The following is a 10,976-nucleotide window of genomic DNA, read 5'->3' as shown; positions in this document are numbered from 1 at the left end:
TATAGCCTAAGGTTTAAGAATTCTTTGATAAACTGTGGTGATTCCCACCTCCTAAATTGGAAAATAAAGCAATTCAAAATGAATAATTTAAAATTGATATACTATCTGATCTTTTTTTAAAAAAGATTAAAATTGTTTACAGTAAAAGCATGGATAAAATTCTTTAAAAATAAAATGAATCTATTTTGAAAACCATTCATAATGAAATAAAGAATAAAAGTTCCTTAGCACTTCATAGACTATTTCTTGATCAAGAAAATCAGCTAATTCCATAAATTTCTTCAGTAATCTTTGATAAAAAGAAATGGAAACAAATCTTCAAATGAAGTGGGGGAGGCAAGGATAGAAAAGTTGTTTTTTTCTTCTTATTATTCCTTTCAGTTCTGGGAAAAAGGGATTGTGCAAAATAAATACAAAGGAATCGGTTGAATCTGAGAGTCTCAAACATGTTCTGGGCAATGTTATTTGTTGAGCTGTCAAGAATAGGAGTCCATATTCAAATATATTTGGCAAACACTCATACTACACTCCCTCTTGGGGCAGCAAGCTAAACATTAACATATTAAAGATCCTGAGAGGTTCTGGGAGCAGGGCAACCTCTTCAGCTTTGTTGAAGCCTGTTTTGCAAACCTATTTGAAAATAAGAGTATTTTCTAAATAATACACAAATCCAAGAGTTTCTGTATATCTCTATTAAGATTAAGAGAACAGTTGAGGCACCACTTCCTTTCTTTAATCTCCAAGATCATTCTACCTTATTGCATCTGTTAACTCTCTTCTCAGAAACTCATGGTGGTCCATTCCTTTGATGAGTTCTGCCTGTTTCCATTTACTAATGCTGGATGGTCTCCTCCCATGTGTGTCATTTTAAATTTTAGATAGAGCTTTCTCTGAGGATTCCTGACAGAGATTCTGTCCTAGAATTGTTTTTATGTTCCAGCCACCCCAGAAGTAACCAACCTGGTACTATTTTTATGTTGTTTCTGTGCCTTGAGGATCTGTCAGGGTTCCTATGCAATGCAAGGAAGTGTAAATTTGCATCTCAAGCCCAAATGATGGTCGACTGTAAGGTTGCAGATCGGGAGAATCTAGCTTCCCTGTAGTCTCTCTGCGCTTAAAAGGTAAATTGTTTTTCCCAGGACACCATTCCTCTGAGGGTCTAATTCTAGTTTTCATCTTTGTGTGAAAGACAGCAGTTCCACCCCTCTTGCTGTCTATGCCCCAGTTTTTCTCCTGTCCTCAAAATATTTGTCCTTTGCTTACCAATTTTTGCAGTTTTACCACTTATTTTTAAGGTTTTTTTTTTTTCCTGCATTTTCCAGTTCCTGAAGAAGCCCCTTACTGCCAGCTAAGCTATGCATGTAAATATGAGGACCAACCCACTGAGCACCGTGTTATAAAGGCTGGCAATTCTGTGAGCTACACACCCCATGTCATATGTACCCCAGAGTTAGAGCTCTGTGTTAGGCACCGTGCAACAGGAAGGGGCAAGAGTAGTGTTCCTGGAAACTAAGACCTCACGCGGCCTCCCAGCTCAGGAAGCTTCCCCAAATGCAGACTTGGCTCTGCACAGCTCTTCTAGAAATCAGAGAAGTCTAAATTGTACTATTAACCCACCATCTCGTTAGCCCTGCCCAGGATGTCAAAGAGGGCAAGGGAATCAACATTTTACTGCATTAAACAGTGACTTATAGAGAGCTGCCTCCATGTTTGACCCTGCAAATCCATTAAAAACCTGGGGACCTGCCAGAAAGTGCCTTTAAGCTTGGCTCTGTATTAGCTTTCGTGACTTTCCTGTAATGAATTGTAGCTTGCCTGAGTCATTAGAAAGATTCTGACAGGGAATCAGCTGGAATCTGCTGTTCTTGAAGGACTCAATTTATCTATGATTCAGTGCCTAAGCAGTCATATAGCTTGGAGGGGTCAGCCAGGCAACAGAGCCTGTAACTGTTGGTTTGATTAAATTGCAAATATGTGCATTGGCTTTTAATATATGCATCAGACAAACTTGAGCCAAGAAAATAACTACTTTTCATGCCACCTTTTGCTCATTCCCCATTCAGCATTTCAGGCAAGGGTTAATTAAAAGCTTCTGTTTGTTGGCTCTGTGGCTGAATCACAGGCCTAAATTGACAGATTGAAGCTGTACTTGAGCAAGATTACATTATGTCTCTGTTAGAGATAGCAACCAATAAAATAATATAGTGCTAAGTACTGCTAAGCTATTAACTCTCTTTTAACCTTATTGTGGTTTTATATTCTGTGCTTTCTGAATGTCTTGTTCTACTTTAAAATATTTGTTTTTTAATGCATGTTTTATATTTTGCTTCCTAGCTTATTAACGTGGCCTTGGGTAAATGCATATCCATTGAAAACACCACAGCCATTCTGGAAGACTGTGATGGGAGCAGCAAGGTATGATGAGCTAGAGTTTTCTCTCTCATAATAGGTGCAGTCAATGGTACAGGTATAGTTGATAGGTGCAGGGTATGACACATTTATCATTCACTTGTGAAATTTATTTTTGCCTATAGAAACAATAATTAATTTCTACATAATCATAGGTTGGTGAAAGAAGGTCCATCTCTAAATCTAAAGATAGTGACTGAGAGAGAAAAAGTGTGGGTACTGAAGTCAGCTTATCAAGGGCACAGTTATGGTTCCATCACTTGCAAAAATGTGTTAACTTTGTAAGTTCTTTAACCCTTAGGTAAATGGCAATGCTAATAGTGCCTACCCTAAAGCGGCTTGTGAGGATCAAATTAGGTAATACATATGAAGCATGTAGAGCAATACCTTATGCATGCTCCATAAATGTTCACCACTATGATAATAAAGACAAAAAAATGAAAATAATGCATTACATATAAAGATAAAATAATAAAGATAAAAGACAATATATTTTTAAATAATTAATCTCAGGGAGCAATTTTATTCTCTGATTCTATTCCCTGCCCCCATTCTTCCATATTTTAAGAGAGTAATAAAAATTGCATAATCCATAATCCATGGTGGAAAATCCCAAAGCAAAACTCCCACAGACTCAGAGCACAGGTTGTTAGAGAGAACAGAGCAGGGTCTCTGCAGTGCTGGAGGTGAGCTCTGGATGATGGCATCTCCCTCTCCAACACATGGTTTTTACCCATTCTCTTTCTGTGGGGACAGCTACCAGTTTAGGTACCAAAGAGGACTCCCAGGAACATTGATTTGTGAGTATAATTCAGTCCTCTAAAGTTGTAAATCACTCTTTGGTAGAGAAATTATTTTTAGATGATAATATAGGCTTGCCAAAACTTACTTCTTTGCTTCGACTTAGAGATATTGGTTATATTTTCAAGCACATCCCATCATTAACTTCAAAGCTGCTACTAGAATAAAAAGCATTTTTGTCACATCTGTTGCTATAATTCAGCTGTGGATTATAAACTTGAGGCTAAAAAAACTTTTTCTTAATTAGAAAAGAGAATGTAGAAGAAAGAGGGAAGTATCAAAAATAAAAGAAAGAACTTGCATGTATTAACAATTCAAAGAGAAAAGTCATAAATTGTACAACAAAACCACAATTAGTACAAAATATATGAAAGTAAAATATTAATGTAATCCTTCAAGACTCATCATTTAGTGACTTTCTGTGTCTGATTAACCAGTATTCTATCCGAAAACCCAAGTTTTGATCTCGATAACCATTAAGTCTCTGTAGGGGATGCTAGGAGAGAAAGGTATAAATTATGCAGCCCTGGCCTTCCACAAATGCCCTTTTCCCTTTTTGTCTTGTTACTCTTTTTTAGCTTTTGCTTCTTGTGGTTTGTTTGTCTAATAAAAAGTAAAAGAACATGGAGGAACATTTTTGCCAGAATTAATGAGACTTTATCAAGTCAGCGACTATAACATTTATCAAAAAAAAAAAAAAAAAAACTCAAAAGGAATAAAATCTTAGGGTTGAAACATCAAGCCCTACTTTTCACCTTACCTAAAAATTCTTTTTAGTTACCTTTTCAACTAGTGAAATGTCTATTTGCAAGGTAATATCTGTTTTTCTTAGTAGCTACATAGCTTCCTAGTACTATGACGTACATCATCCTGTTGAGGTAAGAAATGTTCAAACCTATAGAGAATTTTTATGAGTTTATTTGAGCCATACTGATGACATATACAGCGGAGTAAGATCTCAGATGCTCCAGAGAATGACAGTTTTACAATTTCTTTTATGCTTTTGAAATTAAGGAGAGAATGTGAGGAAGATTACATGAAGGGAAGAGAAAGCAAGGCAGGGATTGGATTACAGGATCCTTAAGGGGACTGTGCTCTCTTGCTTTAGGAGGAATCTAAAAGGGAGCATCTCAAAAACATGTCAGCCTAGATGCACAGAAACAATGGACAGGGCTCGCTTAAGGCAAAGATGAGCCTTTTGCTAAAGAAGTTATATGCCTGGGGCATGAATACCTACCATGATCTGCCCAGTTAGAAATTTACAATGACATCACTCTGCGAGGTTACTTTCTATAGAACCCTTTCTCTTCCAAATTCTCAAATTGCAATGTGCACACAAATCACCTAGAGAGTTTGTTACAATGCAGGTTGTGATTCAGTAGGTCCAAGGGGCAGAGACATTGTTTCCAACTAGTTCCTAGGCTATGCTCTCAATGGTCCATCCAGTGCAGAGGTCTAACCCAATGACATACTTGTCAATCTAAATTAAATCTCAGTTGCGTTACAGATGATTCATTAGATAAAAGTATTTAGATAGATCTTACCAGCATTCAGTTTTTTTTTCTAATATATTTATGTTGGTGCAAAATAACAAATTTCCCACAGACTCAGAGCCTCAGAATAAATTGGTCAAGCAGATAGTGCAGGGTTGTAAACAATTAGAGAAAATATTTATAAAAGTTGAAAACGTGCTTCCATTACCTGAATTGGTATTTATCCTAGACACTGGCAACTCCCCAAAACTGACTTCTCCAAGAACGATTCCTCTGAACTGGGGGATGGCCACAGAACAGCAACCTGATGATCCCTAGTGCTATCAGCAAAGAAAGACTCTTAACCTTTTCTACAATGAAACAAAATTTTCAGAAGCCCAACTGCCTAGACAGTCTGAAACAAAGAAGCATAATCATTTTCAACTAGGTAATTTAAGGCTGACTAGGACCTCCCTGTAGTCCCAATGGCTTTGGGTGGTAATGCTGTAGGGGTTTGAATGTCCCAATGTTCCAAGCACCAGGAAGGATTGTCTGGAATTCAGAATACCTGAAATGACATCCATTTACAGATATGTATTAACTGTACAAAATAATTTGTATTATTGCAGCTAACATTTATTGAAGGCTAACTGTGTGCTAGATACTTAACAGTCATAACACATGCTTCTGAGATAGATACTATTGCTATATCCCATTAAAAATGAGATTAGACGGGATAAATAATACACCCATACTGATGTAGGACAGGGCAAATTCCCCCAAGCTGCGGGGAGCTTAAGACCTGCACTCGAGGAAGGATTCTTGACTGAGCATAGAAAAGAATTCAAGCACATGCCAGAGTTAGAGTCAAAACGAAAATTTATTAGAGAAGGACAGAGAAAAGACCAAGACAGAAAAATCAAAGACAAGTGGCAGTACCAGGATTTGAATATAAAACATCTGACCAGAATGCCTATATTCTTAAACTTTGCTTACACAAATGTTTGACAAAGCCCTTACTTGTATTTACTGCTTGAAGTGACCTTTCCTTGTTCATTTCTTCCACAGCTTCAGCAGTTTAATTACACCTGGTTAAGACTTATTAAGCATGGAGACTGGTGCTTGGCTCCTGTCCCTGATGGTGGAGCACTGAGACTGTACCCTTGTGATAACAGAAACAAAAGGCTAAAATGGCTGCATAAATCAACATCGGTCTTTCATTCAGAACTGGTAAGCAAAATATTTGTACCTCTTTACCACAAATCCAACTTTCAATTAAATGGGACATAATAACCTCATTGTCAGCTTCCTCAATCAGAAGCTTTAAGTGCCTTTGTGACTGTGCAGGCAGTGTAAAAGTTCATACATAGAGATAAACATATTTTTGTAAATTGTCAAGTCCTTTTTTTATATATATAGAAGTCACCAGGTTATATATATAAATAGAAGTCACCAGGTTCTCTTGGTTATATTGTTATCATCACCTATGTTTCTAAAAGTCATTTGCTTCAGTCAATTAATGCCAAAAGTTGGACTTACAGGCTAGAATTTGTTCTCACTGGTTACCAGAAAAGCTTGTAGAAAAAGAATATGGGAAAAGGAAGAAGTAGTGTGCTTCCTACAAGCTCTGTTCTTTAGCATGAATCCGGTTCTACATTCTGCATACAAAGAGGCTTTTTTTTTTTTTTCATATCCTTGGGTTTCCAGAGACCTGGGCTTTCTGGGGTTGCTGGAGCCAGCTCCCATCAGCTTACAGGAGCTGGTTGTGTTCAGCTCTTGGCAACTTCACATTCAGTTATACTGCTTTGGTAACTCGAAACCAGCCACAATGAGAATATTTACATTCATGCTACAAATCAAGGAGTATTTTTCCAGAGGTCCAGTGATTAAATTCATATTTATCAAAACACCCCTGCTCTACCTTCGTCACTCAAATTCCTCTCAGTTTTTCCTAATTCTATTTTAACAGGGTACAAAGTAAAAATGTTGGTATAGGATCTTGGAGTGGACTGCCTTCTCAAATTTTCTGTCTCACTAGGAGGTAGCCACCAAATCCACTAAGTAAATTGAGTGTATAAAGACCATCATTTTGTTTAGGGATGGCTCTAAAGTAAGCACACTTTTTTTTTTTTCTTGGAGTGCCTCCATCCTTTTGATGTCACAGCCAGTAACTATTCTCTTCAGGATATTGTTCTTCCTGCCCAGGGTCAAAATCAGGGCCTGAGCCCTGTATTCTCCAGTCTTTCTCCCTTTAGATTTTATCTGCTATTTTTCAATTCCATCTGGACAGGTTTTTTTTTTTTTTCTCTCTCTCTCTTTAGTTATAATGATTATTATTGAGTTATTCAAAAAACTTAGGAATTGCTAGTATACAAGCTGCTAATTTTAGGTTGTATAGTGTTGTAGAAATCCATAAATGTCTATCAAATAAATTACATTTTACCTTCTGCTTCCTTAACCCTGTGTTAAGGAAAGGAGGGAGGGAGCATGAGAAAGAGCATAAGAAAGGGAGAGAAGGAGAGAGAAAGAGAAGAAGAAAAAGAAAAGAGAGAGAATATGAGAACAAAAACACAGTCCTTATCTCCAGAAGTGAATCTGAGAATAAAAAAGATATTAGGCTGGTGAGAAAATATTCAGGAGCAGGCAGTCCTAAAATCACATCGGGCTTATTAACAAACTGGGTTAGCCATATTGAGAACATAAGACTCCATTAGCTGATTTTTATATACATCTAATTTTGGTCTTCCTAAATGATAAACTAATTTGTAAAGAAGTGATTTGATTAAGATGAAAAAATTAGAAAAAGAAGAAAGAAAATTGTCAAGATATTTACCTCCATGACATTTAGCAGCATGAAAAGAGGAGCTCAAGGCAGAAGGCAGCCATGTAATATGTTCCCCTACTTTGTAAAGCTATGCTCTCCTACCTTCTTTGTGCTTGTGACTTTATAACACATTACGTTCTTGAGAATAAAGCCATGAGCAAGTAGATTATCAATGATTTCTAGGATAGCAATAAATATTAAGGAATAATAGAACCCTCTGAAACACCTTTGACCTTTTTCCTAATTATATCTGTATTTTCTGGACATCAGGAATTATGTACTCAGAGATTATGGTAAGAAGCTCATAAATAAAATATATTATTTTTTGTATAGCACTTTGTATTCCAAATTTGCATTCTAAGGCATGGTCTTAATTAAGAAATTAGCTCATTATTTGTAATGGTGTGTGTTTTTTCTTTACCAACTTAAGTGAGGGAGCCATCATCCATCAAATATAGTAAATGCCATCTGGAATTATTTTCTTTAAATAATATCTTAATCAGCTATATGATCAGACAATTTATCTTTGAGGTATGAGAACTTAGTCTCAGATAGAGACAACTTAATATTATCCAAAGCCTGTGTTCATGTTATTAATTTAGTTTGGGATAATTCCTAAAGAACCTAAAATATGAATACCTATCTTTTTTTTTATTAGTTTCAATTTCCTTACTCAGTTGTCGAGATCATTGTGTGGTTCATTCTCAGATCTACCTTCTCTCCAGGTGAATCACATTGTTTTTGGAAACTACCATCAGTTATTATGCTTGGAAGGAAATTTTTCTCAGAAGACCCTGAAAGTTGCTGCTTGTGACCCAAAGAAGCCATATCAAAAGTGGAAATTTGAAAAGTATTTTGAAGACTGAAGAGGAACTGATGTTTTCATCTCGTAAACCCATTAGATACTGTGAAAATAATAGTGGACTTGATGACTGTATTTCCCCATGGTAATTTAAACTTTTAAAATTAATAACATTTGAGTGGAAGATTTAAAAAGTCACAATATTTGAGATTCCAAAATTTAACTCAGGGAAACAGTCCAACATTTAACTGGAGTCCTTCTTCAGTACTAGGTGGCCCTTTGAATCGCCTACTTCCTGCCCTGTACTAAAAATCAGCTTGTAAATTTCTCTGTGCAATCTATCAGGTACCAGGAAATGAAGACAGAAGTACTTGGGGAAGTATGATGATACTCATGATGACTATATTTGACAATATCATCTGTTTTGGCCCACAAGTAGGTTAAAATCAGTGTCGACAGTGTCCTTTATTTACTATTTTTTATCAAAAAAAAAAAAAATGACTTGAGTCTCTATGGCTGAAAGGCCTCATAAATTCACAGCTCTCACCCTATAGACTACATGCATGTTTACCTTAAAGTTTGAAATAGTATTAATATAATACTCCTTGATGGCAGGATTTTTTGATCTAGATTACTACATAATGGTTTTTACCAATCTAAGTCAGTGGAAAAATTTTTTAAGTGAGGAAGTCAAATGTTTATTTAGTTCTAGTAATAGACATTTTTTCAGTTCATTCTGTGCTTTTAAAACTACACTGAAAAAAATAGTCATACTAGTAACTTCCTAGACTTATGTAGATGTTAAAAAAGAAACAAGAAAAGACAGAGTAAAAGAGACTGATCCCAATATACTGTAGTAACCTAAAATACATTTAATCATTGAATATACTCTAATGCAAGAATAAATAAGGGGAGTTGAAAGGAAAAAAAGCAGAAATAGAGCACTGAAAAATATTAAGATTCTTTATTATAAAATACTACCTTAGATTTAACAGCATTCATTGGGATGAAGTACGTTAAAAATGGGCTCTAAAGATTTCAAAGTAGAAATAAAATGAAGGAAACATAATAAAATGGGAATGGGATTAGGTAAACAACCCTCTGGAAGAGAGGCAAGAAAAAATTACCCTAGACTTGGCCCAAAAGGAAAGGGGATCCGGCACCTCTATGAGGGAGGAATAATAAAGCCCTAGATGTGGACCTGATGATAACACAGATAAATTTGGGGAGAAGTTCAATATTTCTTTGATCTAAATTGAGCCCCTAATCTTAGGTACGCCAATACTTAGGCATATCAGAGAAGATCTTTGAAATCTTGATATACTTTACATTCATTTTGGTAAGAAAATAGGCACATTACCTGTCTGGAAATCCCAGGCTAGTCAATGAGAGGATCAGGATTAGAAAATGCATCTCCAGAGACAAGTCTCATTCGATTGCCCCAGGCCACTGGCCAAAACAAATCTGCTCCACAGCATTTTTTTTGAAAGAGATACATAAACTGTATCTCTTTTTTGCTGGTATTGGGTCTCCAGTGGATAACCATGCAATATGCTTGTTAATATTTAAAAAAAGAAAAAGAAAAAAAAAACTGTTCAGTTGAGCTGATGATAAAACTGGGAGTCTTTAGTTCTGACTTCCTATTTAAAATTTATTTTCACTCTCAATTAAATACACAAAAGCAGAGAGATAACTAAGAATCCAAAAGGGGGAACAGTTTTGCATATTTGTATTATATTTAAGGGTTTTTCCCCCCAAATAATTGACATTGAAGATGAGATGAGAGAATGACTAGAAAACGAGATAATTCTTTTCAAAACAGAACTATGAGGGGGATAAAACACACGTCAGTTGCCAAATGCCTAATTGAATTGCTGACCAAAGTGAATATGCTGGGTGCCTCATGCAGTTCTTCAAGTAATTAAAAGATGTTGAAAGGTTATTTTCCCCCAGTCTAAAGACTCTATTTTTATTCAAAAACAGTTTCTACCAAAAACTTCAACTCTATTCAGAAAATAATGAATTATGTTTTGGATATACTTAACTTCAGGTATACCAGCAGAAGAAATTTGAATGAATTTCGCAAAAAAAAAAAACCTTCTACAATCTGTTCAGTGCATGCTCTTCCCGATGTTACCTTGAGATACTTATTATATAAAGCTATACTTAAACCTCTGTTATCAATATAAAAAGGGTTGTTCTCATACACCACATGTTAGTTCTTGGGTAGATAAAAACAGCTCTTAACATGTATTTACTTAATTACTCTAAAACAAGGAACTAATCTTTAGTTGGGAACCTTATAGGCCTAACCTTAACAGTACCGACTAATTGTGAAACCTATTACCAACATTTTTTTAAGCATTGCCCTCTAAATTTGTTTTCAGAAGACTGTAATAAAGCTATAAATGCTACAAGATCTTCTGGTACTTCTAATAAGAAGCCCTTGGATGGGATAAATTAGGGTCCTTATCAGCCCTGAATTTTTCAATTGGAGGCTATGTCTTGGGGACTTCAGAGTTTTCTCTGGATAGGCTTGAGCTGTTGCCTTTCTTTAAAAAATGGCCATGCATCTTGTTACCTTAAACACAAGCATAGCTTTGACAATATATTACAAGACTTATTTGATCAAAAACTAACTTACCAAACTCATCTGAGTGCTTCTGAG

General features: G+C 35.8%; 1 protein-coding gene across 1 annotated transcript in view; it reads left to right on the top strand.

Annotated features, from left to right (window-relative positions):
* Nucleotides 1-10,722, top strand: part of GALNT5 (polypeptide N-acetylgalactosaminyltransferase 5) — a 47,130-nt gene extending 36,408 nt beyond the window's left edge. Inside the window, exons 8-10 of the mRNA XM_011359161.2 lie at nt 2,335-2,415; nt 5,751-5,912; nt 8,232-10,722. Coding sequence (XP_011357463.1) covers nt 2,335-2,415; nt 5,751-5,912; nt 8,232-8,372 — 384 coding nt within the window. The 3' untranslated portion in view covers nt 8,373-10,722. The remainder of the gene's footprint in view (nt 1-2,334; nt 2,416-5,750; nt 5,913-8,231) is intronic.
* The last annotated feature ends 254 nt before the right edge of the window (nt 10,723-10,976 follow it).

Source organism: Pteropus vampyrus, unplaced genomic scaffold (genome assembly GCF_000151845.1).
Source record: "Pteropus vampyrus isolate Shadow unplaced genomic scaffold, Pvam_2.0 Scaffold2, whole genome shotgun sequence".
Taxonomy (NCBI): Eukaryota; Metazoa; Chordata; class Mammalia; order Chiroptera; family Pteropodidae; genus Pteropus; species Pteropus vampyrus.
Note: the sequence above shows the minus strand (reverse complement) of the source record. Positions and strands in the feature narration are given on the sequence as shown.